Genomic DNA, 22,168 nt, shown 5'->3' on the forward strand with positions numbered 1-22,168 from the left:
CTAATACATTACTTGTCACACAGTTGTAAAGCCCCCGTATGAGCGACTGGGATTGAAGTCTCCCATAATGCCACAGGCAATGCATTCTTGTTTACAGGAATTGAGGATTTTTTACGCTTCCGTGGTTGGCGTTTTGCTGCATGTGACTCAGAATCAAGATGAGATCTATTCCGGAGATGGGAGTTGAAAACTGCGAAGGTCTCTAAACAGGAAAGATTGTGATGGTAGTCGTGATCAAACGCATGTTTTTCGAAGTGGTGTCTTAATTCCGTTGGCAGTAGCAGTGCTGATCAGCAGTGCTCGTGAAAGGCTTTAACTTATTAGCACTATCAGTGCAAAAATGAAGCAGTTTCTAGGCTCTAGATTAACGCTTATGGCTGCTTGGAATAGTCTGTTGCCCTATTTCAATGAAATGCCCTATTTCAACCAGCTAGCTTGCATTTCTTTTTCTTAAATTAAAGACCATTGTTCAGATACAGTGGATATATATCTGGAAGCTAAGATAGGTCCTCCAATGGTACATTTAAGTATAACCCAGGCAGCTCAAACACATGGATCGATTCAATGTAAAAATGTTTATTTATAACAGTTAAAGAAATATGTACATTCATAAAAAAAAAGATCAGTAAAAGGGTCACGCCAAACTAGCACATTTTAATCATCATCACTGTCGGACACGTCGTCCACCTCCAACAAATACGTACTATTCAAATCCTCCACAAGGTCACTACAGCCCTTGACTTTCCTTATCAGATCTCCCCACAAAAAGTGGCTTTCGCAGATCGGGCAGCTTCCCTCAACGGGAACGTACTGTTCCGGTTCCAAACAGCGATTGGCCAGGCATTCAATGTGGCAAATCAACTTACACCGTGGTTGGACACAACGCAGCGCGAAGTCTTTTCTTATTCTATCGGAGCGAATCGGTCCGTCGCAAATCATACAATCGACACCCGATTGTTCGTCACTAACAAGCTCTATTATTGGATCGTCGTTCTCGTTGTCAGAGATGATTGTTATGTCATTATTATCATCACCGTCATCATCATCATCACCATCATCATTAGTGCCATCCGATTGTGGCGCCTCAGAAGAAGGCATGTTCACAGGCTGGTTCCGATTGATCGCTTCCTTCCCTTCTGCCACCATCACAAGCAGGTCATACTCATCCACATCGCAATCGTAATTAACCGTAATTTGCTTACTTTTACTGTTCTTCAATTCTACGTCCGACGCTGCCGTTTTGGGGTTTCTTTTGCGCCTCCGTTGAATGCCCCTGGTCGCTTTTCCTTTTTTCGGCACTTTCTTCACACGTCCAAAGCAAATTGGCATATGCATAGGGGGCGCCTTTCCTATCTACGTAAAATGGTGATATAAATGGAAACGAAATTATGGGTCTCGTTAGCTTTTTTTCGAAGGTTAAGGGCAAATTAGGGACACTTTTACCTCAAATTCACGATGAAGCTCATCGGTCAGCCAGCGAATTGTCAGCGGAAGTCTGTTCCATGGACCAATACGGAGCATTTCGGTGAGAATGCGAAAGTTGTAGTCGAAATTGCTCTCCTTGCGTTGTTTTTTCTGAAGTTCGGGAATTTGCTTCAGTCGTCTAGACATCTTAGGCTGCTGCCACGCCCATTCAAACTGCAAACAAGATCAATGATCGTAGAATTGTACCACTAATTTCTACAGGTTGCATGCAAAGGGGAAATAAATACCTACCCTTAGGGCGGAGATGTTGTTCGGAAAACCGTGAACTATCATTACCATCACCCTGCAAAGTATAGAATTACAAATTGATGTTTCAATGTAATAAAGCTGATTTATAAACATGACTAGTTAATTTCAAGCAATGGTTTGGATAAGTTGCAATCTTTCATCTGTTAAAGATCACTAAGGCTCTGAACCATTTGGTGGATTATTTTAACTTTTGGTTAAAATTTGACAGATGGAAAGTTATCGATTAACCCTGCTATCCGAGCGTGGTTACTTCTGACAGACAAGAAGTTAAATTTTGACAACCTTGGCTAAGTTCTGCTCGAAAACCGGTCGATCGACAGCACAGGGATTTTCGAACATAGAAAATAACTTTCGAAATGTCACTTTTAACCACGAGTTAAATTTAACTCGGCAAATGGTTCACAGCCTAAGGCTCTGAACCATTTGGTGGATTATTTTAACTTTTGGTTAAAATTTGACAGATGAAAAGTTATCGATTAACCCTGCTATCCGAGCATGGTTATTTCTGACAGACAAGAAGTTAAATTTTGACAACCGTGGCTCGAAAACCGGTCGATCGACAGCACGGGGATTTTCGAACATAGAAAATAACTTTCGAAATGTCACTTTTAACCACGAGTTAAATTTAACTCGGCAAACGGTTCACAGCCTAATAGTACGTTCAGACTACAGAGTTATAACATGTTATAGCGCTATCTTGATGGTGGTTTCTGTGTTGCAATTATTTGACAACCGTTATAACATGTTATAACTCTCCAGTCTGGACAGCGTTTAAGGCTGTGAACCATTTGCCGAGTTAAGGCTCTGAACCATTTGGTGGATTATTTTAACTTTTGGTTAAAATTTGACAGATGGAAAGTTATCGATTAACCCTGCTATCCAAGCGTGGTTACTTCTGACAGACAAGAAGTTAAATTTTGACAACCTTGGCTAAGTTCTTCTCGAAAACCGGTCGATCGACAGCACAGGGATTTTCGAACATAGAAAATAACTTTCGAAATGTCACTTTTAACCACGAGTTAAATTTAACCCGGCAAATGGTTCACAGCCTAAATTTAACTCATGGTTAAAAGTGACATTTCGAAAGTTATTTTCAATGTTCGAAAATCCCTGTGCTGTCGATCGACCGGTTTTCGAGAAGAACTCAGCCATAGTTGTCAAAATTTAACTTCTTGTCTGTCAGAAGTAACCACGCTCGGATAGCAGGGTTAATCGATAACTTTTCATCTGTCAAATTTTAACCAAAAGTTAAAATAATCCACCAAATGGTTCAGAGCCTAAGGAAAGTGGTGCACCCAATGGAGATGTAAGAGAGAGAGAGAGAGAGAGAGAGAGAGTAAATTCCCCATTCCAGAGCAAAACATGTTATTTGATTTTTTTTTTCTTTAGGATTTTCAATATTCATTTTTCAATAATAATAATAATAATTGCAGGCTACGGGGTTGTTAATGACGTTAACGTTTTCAATGGAAAGTTGCCGGCGCCGGTGGTGTATTGATAAGCGTAACTGCTTTCTCACCCCAATGGGTTTGGGTTCAATCCCAGCCCCGAGGTCGGTGGAATTTTGCTGATGCATAAAAATTCTCTGGTCACGTGCCTTCTGAAAGGAAATAAAGCCGCTGGTTTGGCCCATGTGTGTTGATGGATACGACATCCTTCGCAGGTGTGGAAGCTGCCTCCCTGCACATTCGATTGTCGTTAATTGATGTGCCTCGGTGATTGGCACTAGATTGCGGAACAGATACCGACGTTAAATAAATGGAATAAGACGAAGTTACCGTCATTAACAACCCTGTCCACAATATATCTCAATAAATCATTTATAATCATTAAAACCTAAACTAATCGACACACGATGGGAGCTAAAAGGCTCTCTAAATTAGAAAATAATTAAATGAATTGCCAAGATTGTTGTGGTTACGTGCAATAATAAGCAATAAAACAATTCTAAATCCTAGATTTTGCTGGATTTAAAATTATATATAACGGGTTTTCAATATAATGACACTTTACTAGCCTTTTAATATCAATCATGTGGCATAGCCTACTTTCAACTTGAGCGGCTTTTCAAATGACGTTGTTGTATTGCCACTTTAAGTTAATTATGGTTCGAATTATTACCATTATTGCTCCATCTTTTTGCTGCTACTCCTTCACGCCTTCACATCGGAACGTGGTATATGTATGTTGAATTACGGTTGAACAATTCTCGGTCACTTGATTATAGGCCAAACATGGAATTCTGGCATTTTTGGAATCAAATAACGGAGAGTATTTTTTATCCTTTGTGTGTGTTATTTTTTACGATTTTCAACAGGATTAATTTTGCCGTTTACAGGGTGTCTCACTCAGGAAAGAAAAATAAACCAAAAGAACTGTCAAAGCCAGAGCCAATCGAGCAGCGCCTATCTTGATTGCATTGCCAGTGTTGCTAATCAGCTAAAAATAGGTTGCCAAGGCAGTTTGTTTTGAATCCGCTCCTCTCTTATACTAGATCCTCTCTAAAGGAAACCGATGGGATGGTTTTTTTTTTAAATATCCCATTTCAAACATGACAAGGGCCAGATATTCGGTTCAAGCAGTAACCAACCAGGAGGTTACTATGATTGATAGCGAAGCGATGTGTTGAGGAAACTTTAAGCATATCGATATCAATTAGCTTGCTATCTTTTAATCTAGAAAAACTTATTGCATAATATGTGTTGCAAGCAGAAATAATTATAATTAAAATAGGATATTCCCTAGGGGCATCCCACTCTAAACTTTATATTTCTCGCGTTATACTCAGAAAGTTTTTACAAATACCTAAGATACCCGGAAATACTTAAAAATACTTAACCTATATTTTGCATTAGGTTTTTACCACCGTTGCTAAACACATTTTAGTTGTTTATTTATCGGATGTCGTCAAGGATTTTGTGTGAATATTTGAAAACTGCAGTTTTAATATTTTAAGCTTTAACAGCTATTTTAAATGTTTCTTTTTGTTTTGTAGGCATCAAGATATGGTCTTGGAATAAGAGAAGATCATTGCAAAAATGATTCACCTATAAATTAATGTCGTCAACGGTGGAAAAAACAGCCGCTGATTATTTCTCCAATGTAGAAACCGATTCCATCATTTTCGCATTATACCTGCACTATTAATTATGTCACACTTTGATGCGCATTTAGGATGATTCGTTCGACATGTTACAGGAAGAAGTCAGATTGACAATCATGGAACCTTTCCCTTCGTTGTTTGTTTGGTTTTATCGATCGTTGCGTTATAAGATTAAGTACTTTTCGACCGTTATAATTAGGCCATGTAACACTAACTTAAGACTCTTAGGGCTATCGAATCTGAACAAGAAGTTGTGAAGGTTTTCCAAACCATTCGCATTGTTCTTGTTGCCGAGCTTGTGGCATCTGTTTCATCTTGTAGCTTCCCACCGAACGTGTTTATTTTGCCGTAAAGTGCCTATTTTGAAAATTTCAAAAATAAATTGAAATTGTATATAATTTGAATTGAATTGAACATGATGGTAGGTATTAGCCACTTGTGCATGGTAAAAATATAAATTAAGATAAAACTGTAAAACACTGCAACATTTTGCCGAAATGCGCAGAATTAGGTGCTGCGCAGAATTATGGCGCACATAGTAAACATGTTGTAAATATGAGCTACATACATTTCCTCGGATTTGGAACCGTCAATTCTCATCTGTTAAACCATTATTAGAGCTGGACATGATTGATAAGCCATATCTGCTATTTGTTGAAGTAGAATTCATTTTTTCATTGATTCTATTAACTAACAGCAACGATTGTAAAACTTAAATTTAATCAATTTATTTCAACACATGACATGTGAATAAATAAGTATCGATTATTCAAACTTTTGAATAAAAACAACAAACCAATCAACTTCTTTAACATGTCACGTTCTGGAAAGATCGAACAGTATAAGTTATAAATTGGTGGCGCAAGTGGGTAATTGTTGTCTACCCACTAAAATTTATTAAACTGGATTTTTTTTAATATCCTTTGTTTCGTAATGGGTTGGGCATTTAGCCACTTGTCCCACCACTTTTCATTTACCCCAATGTACCTTTCATTTTTAACTACCGCTTCGATTCAACCGGGATAATCTATTTGCCACTACGGATCAGAATGATAGCGATGCTAGTGTTTTTGAAATCCCCAATCACCAGCACCTTGTCGTTGGTGGTTCCAATTACTTAAACTGGGAAATTTATGTTCAAATGAAAACATCAAGTGCAAAATGTCAATTAAACTACTTCACCAGTCTAAAGTAACTGTTTTCCAACCCGAAAAGCGTAATGCAATCAGCACAATTTCCTACTGTAAAAGGTTCGTTTCATCGTCGTAGTTGTATAGGTATAGCCAAGATTTTTTTTCTTCTCCATACCTTATTCCTTGTTCCTTATTTTCTTAGGAATCTGGAACAGCTCTGTAAAGGAGTCCAAATTCATAATAGCGCACTGGAAAGTCTGCTCGAAACTATAGAGAGATTCTAGAAGCTCTCTGCTCTAAAGCATCAGTAATTTGAATAACACGATTTTTTTACACTATTAGATAAGCTTAATTGAAAAACATATACCAATTATCATGATTTTATTGCAATTAAATTAGATTAAAACAGGAATTAATTTCATTTCATAAGGGACGAAAACTATAAAATTGACGGGGCTTACAACAACAACCAACGACACTAGCAACCGGTAACTATGATGGAAATTATGCAAGTTTAAAATACTTAAAAATATTTAAGAATACCTATGAGATATTTAAACGTATTTAATGTATACTAGTACTAAAGTTTAGAATGGGATACCCCTAGGATATTCCCAACAGTACGCAAGTAAAGGCAAAACAAGGAAAACCCCAAAACCTAAAAAATATGTACATCTTCTTTGTCTCTTTTTGTCTGGTTATGTTCAATATACGCAGAACACGAATAGTAATACAGATGCGCAAGGTTTAGGTCTAGGTCACGTGTAGGCGCACGCAGAATTTATTTTTGGCTTTACCACAGTTGTTCTCTGCACCACAAGAAGAAAGCGTTCTAGCAGTGCTGATAAAAATTATTTCTCTACACGTAACTTAGCTGAAAATGAAGACAACCTTAACAGATAGACCAACTACCAGCATGAATTTGAATTTTAACATAACAAAATTCTTGTGACGTCAAGCTGCAGTACCTAATTCTATAGATAGCTGGAATTAGGGCGTTACAGCTTTTGTAAACAATGACTTCTCTCGATGATTTCTCGAAAGTCATTACTCTCCCTGGCAAATCAACAATACCATCGAATAGAGGAAAACTTCCCCATACTCGATGGATATGTTGGTTTGTGTAGGCGTACCTTGAGTTGCTAGAAATCAACGGGAGAAGTCATTGTTTACAAAAGCTGTTACGGCGTATTTCCAGCTCTATCTAGAATTAAGCACTGGTGAATATCAACAAATGCGTAGTACGACATCATTGTTCTCACGGAGGCATGATTGGATTCACGCACGGTCTCTCGTAAGGTGTTCGGCGACGATTACGAAGTTTTCCGTTGCGATAGGAATTCTGCTAATAGCCGGAAAGTTGACGGTGGAGGTGTTTTAGTGGCTGTACATTCTATGTTTAAAGCAAGGTTACTAGAAAATAATGCTGCAATATGCTTAGAGCAGGTGTGGACGTCGATCAAACTGGGCGATCGTACCTTGTTTCTCTGTGCGGTGTACTTTCCTCTGTTCTGGATACCGCTAAAGCAATCGATGAAAATATCATGTTCGGTGACTTCAATCTCCCGGGGATTTCATGGAAAAAAAACTCGCAACGGCTTCCTCTATCCTGATATGGATCACTCTGCCATCCATTCCAACGGTTCACTCCTTCTGGAGCCACTCTTTCTCAAATCAATCATGTTATTAACCAGAACAACCGCAGTTTGGATTTTTGTTTTGTAAGCACCCAGAACATAGCTCCTTTCTTATGCGAGGCACCCACTCCTCTGGTGAGACTGGATCGGCAGCACCCGCCGCTTCTAGTGACGTTAAGCAATTAGTTGATGCATGATTTTAATATTTCAACTGCCACCTTTCTCTACGATTTTCGCAACGCCGACCATGGTAGTATCGCCGAGTTACGCTCCAGTTTAGATTGGGACGACTTATTGGACACCGTTGACATTAAGTCCGCCGCTCAAACTATTTCCAAAGTCACGTTCCGAAAAAGATTCATCATGATACGACCCATCCACTATGGCATACCGCCATGAAAGAGAGCCACTCTTAAGAAATTCATCAAGCACCGCACACTATCCCTTCAACGTCACTATGTAAGGATCAATCACGAATAGCAACGAGTTGCGAAACGGTGCATTCTTCAGTATCAACGTGGATTGCAGTTTTGGAAGTTTGTCAACGAATATGAAGCTGGTCTGCCCTCGTCTATAATAAATAATGGTAACGTGGCCACATCTACGCAAGATATCTGTCAGCTATACTCTGAAAAATGTGCTAGTGTCGTCACGGGCGAGAGACTGAGTGACGACCATGCCCGACTGGCTGCCAGTTACGTACCACTCTCTGACCAAACCATGAGCAGAATTGACATCAATCCCGAGATGTTTTCCAGGGCTTCCTCAAACTCAATTTGTTGTACAATCCGGGTCCTGACGAAATTCCATCGGCGTTCCTCAAAACGCACTTGGACAGTTTGTTGTCTCCACTGCTGCACGTTTTTCAACGGTCTGTGACTGTCGGCGTTTTCCCATCCTGTTGGAAGCTAGCGCACATGTTTCTAGTACACAAGAAGGGTAACAAACAGAACGTTGGCAACTACCGTGGCATCACTTCGCTTAGCGCTGTTGCTAAATTGTTCGAACTCGTTGTTATGGAACCATTACTCGCTCACTATAAGCCGTATAGTAGTATGGTTTTATGGATGGTCGCTCCACTGCCACAAACTTACTGTGCCTTACTTCCTAGAAGAAAACAGCCCAAAATGCACCCCGAGGTAAAACGCCCGATACGATTTTTCATAGCATTCCTTAAACTCCTTAAACTAGTATTTCGGCTCAAAAAATCCCAGAATTAAGAGTGGAATTGCCATGAAAAATCAAACGGGCGTTTTGCTCGGTGTGCATTTGCCCCTTTTCTACCTTACATCTCTAACAGTATGTCAAATCATGCTCAGACGGATGTCATTTATACTGACTTATCTGCTGCCTTCGATAAATTGAATCACGCATATCAATCGCAAAACTGGACAAGCCTGGCAACCACGGCTGCCTTTTGCAATGGTTTCAGTCGTACCTCACCGATCGCTATCTTACTTTAATCATTGGTGATCACCAGTCCCGTATATTCGCTGCCACGTCCGGTATACCCGAGCAGGAGAAAATAACTAATGAATACCTCATTCTGATATGATACCAAAATTTGGTATTGACCAGCATGACATAAGAGGTAAAATACCAAGGAATAATACCAAAAAAATACATGCAAAATACTTTGTAAATACCAAAAACTGATATTTGGATACCAAATAAATACCTGGGTGGTATTGTTTTGTTTTAATCATAACTTGGTATTGGAATGGTATTGTGGGAACATTTTTTTGGTATTATTTTTTGGTATTTTACCTCTTATGTCAGGCTCATCCATACCAATTTAAGGTATCGAGATATTCGTTCCTTCTCGGGTACCCCAGGGTAGTCACATGGGACTGCTGATTTTCCCGATTTACTTCAACGACGTGAACCTGGTAATTGAGGGACCACGATTAGCTTACGCAGAATACCTTAAACTCTACCTTCGATTTCACTCAATTGAAGACTGTTGCTCTCTTCAACGTCAGCTGAATGCTTTTGCTGATTGGTGTATTCTGAATCATATGGAGGTTAACCCGTCCAAATGCTCGATTATCTCTTTTTCGCGCAAGAAACAGACTACATATTATGTTCAAGTATATTTTGTAAGGCACTGAATTTGAACGCGTCAGCCAAATTAAGGACCTAGCTGTGATTCCGGATGCACAACTCTCTTTCAATCCGCACATCTCGTATGCCGTCGACAAAGCTTCCAGAATTCTAGGGTTTATCTTCAGGATTGCCAAAGACTTCACGGATATCACTGCCTTAAATCGTTGTACTACTCCTTGTCTCGCTTTATATTAGAATACTGCTCGGTAGTCTGGACTCCTCACTCCAACAATGGTGTCAAAAGAGTTGAGTCTGTTCAGCGACGGCCCCTGAGATATGCGCTACGTAAACTATCGTGGACGGATCCCTTCCGATTGCCTAGCTATGAAAGTCGGTTGCAACTGATCCATCTGGAGCCCCTGTCGGTTCGAAGAGATACAGCAAGGGCATTGCTTATTTGAATTTATAATGTATAATGAGCTCGTTTGTTCATTTCGCTCGTATGTAACAGCGAGGATTTTCAAAACAAACGCAACTCAGTTACACTGGGTTGAAGCGCTACTCTCTGCGTGTGATGGTAAATGATATAAATACAGACACTGATTAGAAAGTAGCATAAGTAAAATTCTTAATTCATGTTTCTATGTTTCTAGTCTGCATCATAGGAGTCGCGTGAGAGTCTAGTGTATACGGAGCGCATAGACGAGTGCATGGATGGATTTGAGTTCATTCACTCGACAAAAAGTGACACAACAGCGGGGCCCTGTTTACTAAAAATGAACACATGAATAATACTTTTGTACACAAAACTTGTTAAGCCCTTTTTGCGCGAACCGAATACGTCCACGCAAACTAACAACACCATCGGGTAGGGGAAATTCTCTCCTTCCCGATAGTGCTCTTGGTTTGCGTGAGCGTACTTCGGTTCTCGTGAAAATGACCTAGCAAATTATTTATAAAAGATGATAGACCCTTTTCAAATGTTACGCGAGTATTATTCATGTGTTAATTTTTAGTAAACAGGGCCCCGCTGTTGTGTAATTTTTATTTCAGTAGATGAACAAAAGTTCACCCTTGCACTCGTCTATAGACGACGGATTTGGGTTCATGAAAATTTGACAGGAGAGTGGGGCAATGTTCATTAATAATGAACATTTAGTGTTCATTTTTAGTAAACATTGCCCTGCTCCCCTGTCAAATTTCCATCAGTGCATGAACTCAAATTCATCGGTGCACTCCCTAATAAACGGGTACCTTACACATACGATATCATAGATGGAACGACCATACCACATAAAGTTGGGATGATATCCCGAAATGGTGCTTAAGCGCTTCTTATGGTTATTGTTTATGCGGGCTCGTCTATGCGCAGATAAGATTTACCTTGGTCTCAAATGCATCTACAATAGTAACTGATAGTGAAGCAGGAATAAGTTTTAGAAAAGTTAAAGTTCGTCTTTTTCTCTCTGCATAGCATGAGCATATCTTAGCAGGAGTAGAATTTTTAATATTTGAAACTAGTAGGGGAAATGGATGTAATGTCGGCCTAAATGCCCCTTATTTGGGCCCATACATAAATTCAGCAATCGACTAAATTTTCAAAAGCGACCAAAAATATCCATTAGTACCGTTCCAATGACGCATCTCATCTAGATAAAATTGATAAATAGCAACTTTTTAGCGATGGGCCCAACAATCTTAGATCCATAGGCCAACATATATATAAACATATTGATTGAATAAATTGAATGAGTAGTGTTTTACTCTCACTTTAGAAGGGAAACTAGCCTCAAGCTTTATTATGATCCCTAGTCGTACTACATTAGAAGCATAGGCCTTACTTTTAGTGAGGCAAGTCTAAAGTTTTGGTCGGCTCTGATAGTTCGAGAAAATCAGGTACTCGCTCAATCAGCTTCGACGGTATCAGCACAGACAAACAGACATAGTAACTCTTAGAAGAAAATTCTTCAAAAAATATCATCAAGCGTGCACACTAGCACCACAGACAAACATACATAATACTCGCAAGTTGTTCAACGAACAAGCATTTAGCGATCAATTTAAAAGTATCGTAGTTGGTAGTACCGCCATCTGTGGCGCGCATAGTCAATTCCCTTGTGTTTGACGATACACACTACTGCCATCTGTTCAGCGTACTAACCACCACAGTGTACTCAACAGATGGCGATAATGTTTTAGCGACGATGTTTTACAATGATGAATATTCAATGTGTTATGTCTGTTTGTCTGTGCTAGCACCCTCTATCTTGCACATTCCGAAGCATTGATTTGCAAACGAAACATCCCTCGTCCATGCATTTTTTTCACTAGTTGCTTTTCCCTCGGTCTGTCAACGCGTCAGCTGCAGCATGTGTTGAATAAAAACAAAACAAATGCAAGTCAGTGATGCCGGTTCTACGAAATATTCAGTATTGATTGAATTTATCAGAAATACGGACCCGTATGATAAAACCCTAATAAAAATGGTATGGTTAATTTGCTTAACGGCGTGTTCGGGTATCATCCAAACCATTTGTGGAATAGTTCAATCATTTGGATTATTGTTCGATTATGTTATTTTTAATTGGAGTAGCCCAGTCTATTTTTAGGAATTTTAGCACCGCCCATCACTTTATTATGTAAACAGCAAAAAAATACAGTCAAGATTCCTATAGCACGGTTAATATATAGGGACCGCACCTGAGTGGTGCGAAGACGGACCTCAAAATCGAACCACTTTCGAGCTGTCAAATCGAACCACTTTTTTATCATTGTGGTTCGTTGAAATAGATAGAAGTATTGTTATCGTCCAAAATAAAAAATAAATATTTTTCAGTAATGTTTTTCGTGATTTGAAACGACTCAAACAATTAAAAATAACAGTATTATTGCGTATTTTGGACCAAAGTAGACTCCTGCGCTGAAAAAAAACCCCTCCGATTTTTTTTCGCTCAGGAACGACTGTGACTTCGGAGAACGTTCTAAGGAGATTTGTGATGATAGTACAAAAGTTCCAGGAAATTTCAACAGATTTTTCCCGCGACAGAAGAGGTTTCAGTGGATATTTTAGTTGCTGCCAGCGAGGTTCTACGGGGGTTCTATAGAGTTTTCATGTTCGAGTTTCACGCGATTTGGAGGGAAGTCAAATCGTTGCCATTGGAGGTCCCAGGGAATTTCGACAGCACTTCCATAGATATCGTCGGCCACATTAAATTTGCATCTGATTTGCAACAATTTATACAAATAAAAATTACTATGTTTGATTGCAAGTCAGGTAGAGGATGTGTCAGGGTTTTATTCTTTCTTGACTCCCCCCCCCCCCCTCACAGAAACTGAGCCACTCTTTTCGTACTGCTGAATCCTTGGGAAACCTGAATAGGCTTCGCTTTTCGTCGTGTCCATCTTTATAATTGCAAAAGAGAGCAAAATACTTCATTCTGAATTTTATTCCACTCCGTAAAAACTCCAGCTATGAACAATGTCAACAAACAATCACAAAGTCACGAATCGGCTCTGCACAAAAAGCCGTTTGACACTTCTCTCTACCAACCGACGGTGATGAAACGTTTATTTCAACACTACCAACATGAAGAAAATTTCACTTCGCACCACTCAGGACCGCACTATAGGAACCGGCATTAACGAATACACGTAGCATATGGGATTAGAGCTAATTGAGGACAAACGCTTATTGTAGGGTAATTTGAAGAGTATCAATCAATGTGAAAAAAATTCATGATGATGTATTGAACTCATTGATGGTAAAAAAGGGATACAATATTACAATCACTAAAATGATTTGTTGCCAAAATCTGTGTACATCGTATAACGTAATATTACACTACAAGCGGAACGACCAATACGCCTAGGGGCACGCAATAACCTTTAACTCCAACGCAGGCAACGGCTGCAATTAAATTAATTCCAGTAACTACTGCTTTAGTTACATAAATTACACAAAGTAGAACACTAACTACTTTTTAAGTCCATTAATTACAGTCGAAATTTTGTAATTAAAGTACGTTGATTACATTTTCCATACTTTTAATTACATTAAGTGCGGATAGTACAATTTAATTTTTTTTTTCCTCTGTTCGGGACATAAAACCACTGCGACCAGTAATTTGATCTATTGTAGTATATCCCGTGTCCTTAGTTTAGTGCATGTCGTATTACTCCATCACTATTGAGAAATGATGAAGTATTCGGTTTTGATACAGTTGTCATTCTTGCCTTTATCGCAAGGAATCGATTCTAATTGAAAGGTCCCGCTATTTATACCCTTCGGAATGTTGAAACACCCTCCAAAGGCGCGCCCCTTTGTCAGTCAAAATTGGATTCCTTAGCAAAAAAAACAAGACATGACACCGATAATGACCATGCATCAGAACCCTAGTCTTAACCACTTCAAACTAGGAAACAACGAATAGAAGATTAGGAATCACATAGGTGAAGACTAACTAACTCATTTTTTCCTTGTTTCAAGATCATCCTCGGTCCACGCAACCCGAGGACTTATCACTATCAACAAGGCATAAAAAGTAACAAGGACTAAGATGTGTTCCTTTGATTACTGTAAAATCCTGTTCCCCTAGTTTGAAGTAGTCAAGACTAGGAATCGGTGGTAGATCTTACATCCCGTAACGTACCACGAAAAGGTGATCTACCCACGTTACGGGGCTAGTTACAATTTAATTACCGTCAGTACTAATTCAAAACACAATAATTACTTAAAGTACTTTTGATTGGATTTTAACGATTTTAACTTCAACGCACCGGTTCTTTGTATAGCATGCCCCTCGCAATACGGAGCATTTAGAATATAATATTCAATGCATTCCTGACGTTCCTGAAAATTACGATAGTATCTGATTGCGGGGTTGCTAGTGTATTATAATGCTTCGTCGATTATTCATGAACTCTTGATTGCTGGGAATGCTTGTGAATATTTGAGGTTGACAAAAGAGTGAACAAAGAGGTGAACGCCGAAGCTTTTCCACTTTTAAACCGCATGTGATCAATAGCAGACAACAGAAACATGCTGGCAGCTCCTTGATTCCTGCACTTTATGTGGTTTATTCCTTAAATGCATAGTGTTGCCAATTGATAACATACCTATGTTTGTCTTTAAACATAGTGAAACAACATTTTAATAGTAAGCGCAATATATATCACAAGAAAAAAAATTATTCCAAAATAAAAAATCATGCATTTAAGGGTTATAAGTAAGCTAATCTCAAATTTGGGTGACTTCGAATTTCCGACATAATGGTAATCGAATGGCATACTTTAAAAAAATCACAATTTTTGGTGTAAATACAGAAATTTTTCAAATGTATATATGGACCATAGCATGCTATAATTACAAATGGCATTAAAATCCGATTTTTGAAAAACATTTAAGCATGTGAAAAATCAAAATCTCGGTAGGTTTTGTTACACGGTACATATCCCCCGTGTAAAAAAAAGACCTGAGTGTACATGGTTAATAAGAAATGTCAAGGACTCACCAAGGACCACGCTTGGATGTCCGCTTAGCCCCGCCGGCGTCCGTGCCGCCATTATGCTGCTTTATCCGGCGGTTGGGGTCAACGGTATAACCGATGTACGTTTGACCGGCAAACTTTGGGTTAGCATTTTTGCTCACCAACAAGTACACTCCGAAGAAATCCTCGATCTCTTGCACTGCTGACTGTGGAACCATACCTATATGTTTGATTTTTAGTTCTGCTTAACGCGAATTAAAAAGCTAATATCACTCTTCACCCTCTTCACTATTAACAACAGCATCAAATAAAAAGAACAAAAATCCCTTTTCATACACGCTTGCTCAATGTTACTCAAAAGTGAGTAACTTCTACTCAGTTTGATATTTTTGTACAAAATGTCAAAATCTGAGTAACATTGATTTAGCAAAGTGAGTAACTTCTCCTCTGTTTGTCTAAAAACATTGTTTACTCATTTCTCAGTAATACCTCTATGGTAATACTGCACAAAGTAACTATAGGTTTACTCACTTTAGAGTAGTTCCAGTTTTACCGAAAGAGAGTAGATTTTTACTCACTTTTAAGAAATATTGAAGGAACATGTAACGTACGTTCTTGTTTATTGTTGATTTATTGTTAAATGATTTCAGCCACAGGGCTATTCTTCATAAATGGCAATTGTAGGGTTTTACACGACCACAGAGAGCAACTCAAAGAGAGAATCACGGCAAATGAATCTAACTTATCCAGCTTTCCATGCTTGGTAATCACCGACAAGACACTTAATTCTGACTTATGCCCGAAAATTGTAAACGGCCGATTTAAATGTGCAGTGCTCCGAACTGTCAAAACCATACACGCTATTTCAAAACTACTCAAATTTGGGTAGGATCCACCCAGATCCGTCAAAACTGAACCTACCCAAAAATGGGTAAACTGTGTTGGGAGTGACAAGTTGACAAATGAACAACGTCGATCGGATTGATGTTAATGTTGTTCATTTGTCAACTTGTCACCTCCAACACAGTTTACCCATTTTTGGGTAGGTTCAGTTTTGACGGATCTGGGTGGATCTTACCCAAATTTGGGTAGTTTTGAAATAGCGTGTAGGATTTTTTATCTAGATAAAAATAATTTGTCCAGAATAGATCAGACACGAACCAATCCATAACTTTTGCAAGCGGGTTCATGGCATAGTTAAATATTTCCCGCGAACATGGAGCCAGATGTCAATAGTGTTCTTTGATCAATAATTTTACCACAGACAAACAGACATAACTCTCCCAAGTTGTTCATCGAACAAGCATTTAACGGTCAATTTAAAAGTATCGTAGTTGGTAGTACCGCCACCTGTGGCGCGCATAGTCAATTCCCTTGCGTTTGACGTTTACACACTACCGCCATCTGTTCAGCGTACTACCCACAACAGTGTACTCAACAGATGGCGGTAATGTTTTAGCGACGATGTTTTACAGTGAGAAATATACAATGTGTTATGTCTGTTTGTCTGTGATTTTACTGTTTTTGCTATGGTCATTCATGTCGGTTTATCAGTACGGTAATGGCGGCCTGTTTGTATGAATAAATATACTTAGAAAAAATTGATATCAGAATCTTTCACCCAGAATCTGGATAGATTCCACTCATTGGAACAAAGCCAGTTTACTCATTTTACTCCATACAGCATGCAAAATTGAGTGCCGGTGGAAACTTACGATTTTAAATTGGCTCACTACTTGATTAGCCTATTGGTCCCAAGTACATCTTTAAGCGTACCCCATTCTAATCGAAATTCTACTACTACACTATGTTTCGCTATGAAAGTTTAGATGAGATGGAATATAGATAAATTTTCATAGCGATAAAATGAGGGGTTCGTGGGTTCGTCCTATGTTTCGAGGGGTGCATTGATTAGCTTGGGACCGAAGCTAAACCTAAAAGTTGAGCACGTTTCTTCGGGACCTTCTAGTCTTAGAGTTACCTCTTAAATAAAGAATACTACACACTTAGATTTTTTGCCGAAATTGGCACCACCGAGCAGCTCGGCAATTTATTTTTACAGAGATTTCATGAAAATTTCTGTTTGTTGGAGATCTCTGCAAAATTCCCGTTTGTTAGCTGAATCTCGGTACGTCTTTCACTGTACCAAATTCGGCAACAAAATTTAAATGTGTATTAACAACAGGTGGAAACAGGGGTTAAGTCACTCTAACACCTTGTGTCTGTGCTTATTGTGTTTCATGTGTGTTTTTGGGTGCTGGAAGTAAAGCCCTACAGTAAAAGTATGGACGTCTGTCAAAAGTTGTTCCAATCGAACCGTCAAAATGCACCGCTTTGCTCGATTGGAACAGCTTTTTTTCAGTTTTGTGGTGACAGTCGTCCATACTTTTACTGTAGGGCTTTAGCTGGAAGGTGTTTCTAGGTGTTTCATCCTATTGACCGAGCTGTCAAAACTACAACCGAAGAAAAAATATTTACTGGCAACCATTTTCTCAACACGCAGAAAAATGGATTTTTGTTTCAGAGCCTAATGTATTTTGTTATTGACGAGGGGCGATTCACTTGTGTATTTTCGATTCAGGCCAACGCATTGATGAACGTATTGAAGTATTTTTTATCGAATGAACGTGTATTTTGTGTAATAATGTATTTTTTTGTATTTTTTGAATATATGTATTTTTTTGTGTATTATAAAAATAAAAGTGTATTTTTATGCATTAATGTATTGGAAATCAGTTATAAGTGTATTCTGCCATTTCAGTGTTTATGTTTACCACTCGAACCGAGGATCAAACGGATCAAACTCACAATGTTGACGTTTTGTTTGACAAATGCACAACACACGCTAACTTTAAAATACCCACTGATGAGTAGAATTTCACCCATTTTAAAGAAAAGAGGCTTAACTCATTAACTCATTAGGAACTGTTCATTAACTACGTAGACAGTTTTTTTAGGTTTCTCCGCCCCCAAACCCTGCGTAGACAATTGTCCAGACAAAATTTTTAAAATTTGTATGGGCCGCGGATAATTGCCATACCCCCCCCTAAATTGTCTACGTAGTTTATGAACAGCCCCTTACATCGCTCATTACGCATTAATAAGCATCTGTTACGCATTAATGAATAATCGTTACTTGTTTGTGGCTCACAACTACTCAAAATGTTTTTTTTTATTTAATAAATGATTTAAGGCACTTTTCTTAAAAATGGGCGAAATTCTACTCATTAATGCATTGTTTTGTGATTCGAGTTCGGATTAAAATACAAAATAATAAATTTACGCATTTTGTTCGAATTCAGCATTTTGATTGTACATATTTTCGATTTTTTCGTCCAAATGACGAATTATCGTGTATTTTTATTATTCGTCGAATATTTTTGTATTTTTTTCCGAATTTTGTATTTTTTTGCATTTTTTTTAGTAATGACGAGTAATGATGAATTTTTGTGTATTTTTTTCATAAACGTATTTTCGATTCATTCTTGAGAGCAGTGAATTGCCCCTCGGTTATTGATTCAAAAATATTGTATCACTATTTCAACAAAATAGTTTTTAGAATCAACAAGCAGATTATTGACTCTACAACCGGTTTGTTGATTCAAAAATATTTTTCGTTGAATTAACCGAATAACATATTTGAAACAATATCACAAATATATTAGGCCCTGAGTCAAAAATATATCCATTTGAATTTAAAAACCATTTCTCTGAGTGGTGCGAAGACGGACCTCAAAATCGAACCACTTTCGAGCTGTCAAATCGAACCACTTTTTTATCATTGTGGTTCGTTGAAATAGATAGAAGTATTGTTATCGTCCAAAATAAAAAATAAATATTTTTCAGTAATGTTTTTCGTGATTTGAAACGACTCAAACAATTAAAAATAACAGTATTATTGCGTATTTTGGACCAAAGTAGACTCCTGCGCTGAAAAAAAACCCCTCCGATTTTTTTTCGCTCAGGAACGACTGTGACTTCGGAGAACGTTCTAAGGAGATTTGTGATGATAGTACAAAAGTTCCAGGAAATTTCAACAGATTTTTCCCGCGACAGAAGAGGTTTCAGTGGATATTTTAGTTGCTGCCAGCGAGGTTCTACGGGGGTTCTATAGAGTTTTCATGTTCGAGTTTCACGCGATTTGGAGGGAAGTCAAATCGTTGCCATTGGAGGTCCCAGGGAATTTCGACAGCACTTCCATAGATATCGTCGGCCACATTAAATTTGCATCTGATTTGCAACAATTTATACAAATAAAAATTACTATGTTTGATTGCAAGTCAGGTAGAGGATGTGTCAGGGTTTTATTCTTTCTTGACTCCCCCCCCCCCTCACAGAAACTGAGCCACTCTTTTCGTACTGCTGAATCCTTGGGAAACCTGAATAGGCTTCGCTTTTCGTCGTGTCCATCTTTATAATTGCAAAAGAGAGCAAAATACTTCATTCTGAATTTTATTCCACTCCGTAAAAACTCCAGCTATGAACAATGTCAACAAACAATCACAAAGTCACGAATCGGCTCTGCACAAAAAGCCGGTTGACACTTCTCTCTACCAACCGACGGTGATGAAACGTTTATTTCAACACTACCAACATGAAGAAAATTTCACTTCGCACCACTCAGCCATTTCTCTGTGTGAACCATAACATATCACTGATAATGACAGATCCTCCTGCGGCTCCTTTTTATTTGATTGTGTACAGATTTGTCCTTGAAACGGGCATTGGCCCTCTCACTGCAGGAGGAAGACGAAATAAACGCCTAAAAATAATATTATTGCGTCCTCCTAATAAACAAATACCATAAACAATAACCCCAACAGTCGAACTTTTCCACAAATGGTTTGGATGATACCCCAAAAACGTCGTTGAGCAAAATAACCATAACAAATTGATTAGGGCCAGGGAACGGTCGGACACAAGATTTTCAGTGGAGCGAAAAAGTCGGAGTTCGAGAATCGACAGGTGGTTGAATTTAAGATGTCGATCGAATACATGAGTTTCAGTCCTGGTTTCAGTGCTAATGCAGATCCAGTAGTGTGAACCCAAGAATGTAATGTTGGTCGTAGCGATAAATATGGATGTTTTGAAGGAAAAGATAAAAGAAAAGTTCCACATCGACCAGCGAATGCTAAAGGATGAAGCTAAAAAGAACAATGCCGAGCCACCAGATCCGGAGCGTAGACGCGGCATCCACGGGTTGTTGGTGATGAAGGATAACAAAATCTTGCTGATGAGCATCGATGAGACCTTCAACGAATATGGAATCAATTGTCATGTAATAAGGTAAACTTTATGTCATTTAATCATGGCATTCAAGCGTGACTCATATACTATATTTTTAATGCTAGTTTCAGATTCATTTTGAATGTGAAAATTGACAATTCATGACCAACCCTGCGAACAGTTGAGAAGCTGTACAATCCGTTTTGATGAATGAGAATGGCTCGATCAATGTGAAATCGGTGAATATCAAGATTTTGGAAGATTTTTTTCATTAACAGTTTATTTTAATCATTAGAAGTTCTCATCACAACTAAATTATAAAACATTTTATTCTTTTCTGGTATTAATCGTTTTTACCCAACTTTAGGACCTCTCTCGTTTAATTTCCTCCGAAATTGTTCCAGATGGTCACCATCCTTGGCATCTTCACGTAGGTGTTCCGCTGCTTTCTCGTCCAGCTTGTTTCACTATGTCGATTTATTTTACATTTTTAGTGGAGATGAGAATTCGTTCCAAATTGATTAGGTAGCTTTCTAGGAACGAGTTCATCTGCACAATGTTGCAAACCATCTAGAAAATAATATATTCCATTAGCTATAATCCTAACTTATGAGATCTAACACTTACCTGCTAGATTCCCAAAATATGTCCTGACAATGCTCCTATCTCTATACAGTCCAAATAAACAGCCGTACGTCCGTAGAGCAACTCAGGGAAAGCGAAGCCAAACGCGCTGAAGATTAAATGAAATTCTGATACCTGTCCCCCGGTAGAAAATTCGACAAATTTGAAATGCCACCGCAACAGCAGCAACCACTGGTGACGAAGAATACTTCACTGTTCTATTTGAAGAGATTGATTCTTGGAAGAAGAAAACAACTAAATTAGCGTTGACGGCACCGTTGAAAAATTTGCTCTTCCAGCAAATTTAGACAGTTTCTTATGGGAAAGTTTGGGTGGAGTGAAAGGATAGTACAAAGTCTGTCATGTTTCACGCACAGTATTACGTTTACAGAGTCGTAGTCAACGCCAATTGATCAACAAACGTAAAAATTAATAGCAGTGGTGCCAGAATTCATGAAAACATTAGCTTTTCATGCGACGGACGTGTGTTAGTGGGTGTTTGAAGTGTATCGAAGTGTGTTTTTGTGGGTGTTAGCACAAGGTGGCAGAGTGACTTACCCCTGGGTGGAAACTAACGATTTTAAATTAGCTCACTACTTGATTAGCCTATTGATCCCAAGCAAATCGATTAACGTACCTCATCTAGTCGAAATTCCAGTTCTACACTATGTTTGCTTTTATCCGCTATGAAAGTTTGACAGATAAAATAAGGGGTGAGTGGATTTTCCTACACTCAAAAAATATTGGAAGCTAAATAGTATAAAAGTTACGCTAAATCGCAACTCTCCGTGCCGACGCAAAGGTCGGTATAAAAGGAGAGAATACAGACTTAGTATAAAGGTATTAGCAACAATCAATACGAAACTAACGATTTTAAATTGGCTCACTACTTGACTAGCCTATTGGTCCCAAGCAAACGATTAACGTATCCCATTCTATTCGAAATTCTAGTACTACGCAATGTTTGTTTTGATTCGCTATGAAAGTTTGACAGATAAAATGAGGGGTTATTGGTTTTTCCTATGTTTCGAGGTGTGATTCGACTAGCTTGGGACCGAAGATAGTACCAGAGCTGAGCCAAAAAGTTGAGCACGTTATTTCGGGACCTTCTGGTCTTAGAGTTACCTCTATGGTTTTAGTACACGAGACAAATATTTGTCTTAATTTGACAGATACATT

General features: G+C 38.5%; 1 protein-coding gene across 1 annotated transcript; it reads right to left on the reverse strand.

The window, feature by feature from the left end:
- Positions 1-637: 637 nt before the first annotated feature.
- Positions 638-15,414, reverse strand: slx1 (Nuclease slx1). Its single transcript, XM_065222765.1, has 4 exons — positions 15,164-15,414; positions 1,717-1,768; positions 1,444-1,638; positions 638-1,353 (listed from the first exon to the last, which is right to left on the reverse strand). Exons 1-4 carry the CDS (start codon positions 15,355-15,357, stop codon positions 655-657), a joined length of 1,140 nt encoding a protein of 379 aa, XP_065078837.1. The 5' UTR covers positions 15,358-15,414; the 3' UTR covers positions 638-654.
- Positions 15,415-22,168: the final 6,754 nt, after the last annotated feature.

The sequence above is a fragment of the Ochlerotatus camptorhynchus genome, unplaced genomic scaffold (assembly GCF_037179485.1).
Source record: "Ochlerotatus camptorhynchus isolate MF236.1 unplaced genomic scaffold, CSIRO-AGI_Acam_v1.1 ptg000177l, whole genome shotgun sequence".
Taxonomy (NCBI): Eukaryota; Metazoa; Arthropoda; class Insecta; order Diptera; family Culicidae; genus Ochlerotatus; species Ochlerotatus camptorhynchus.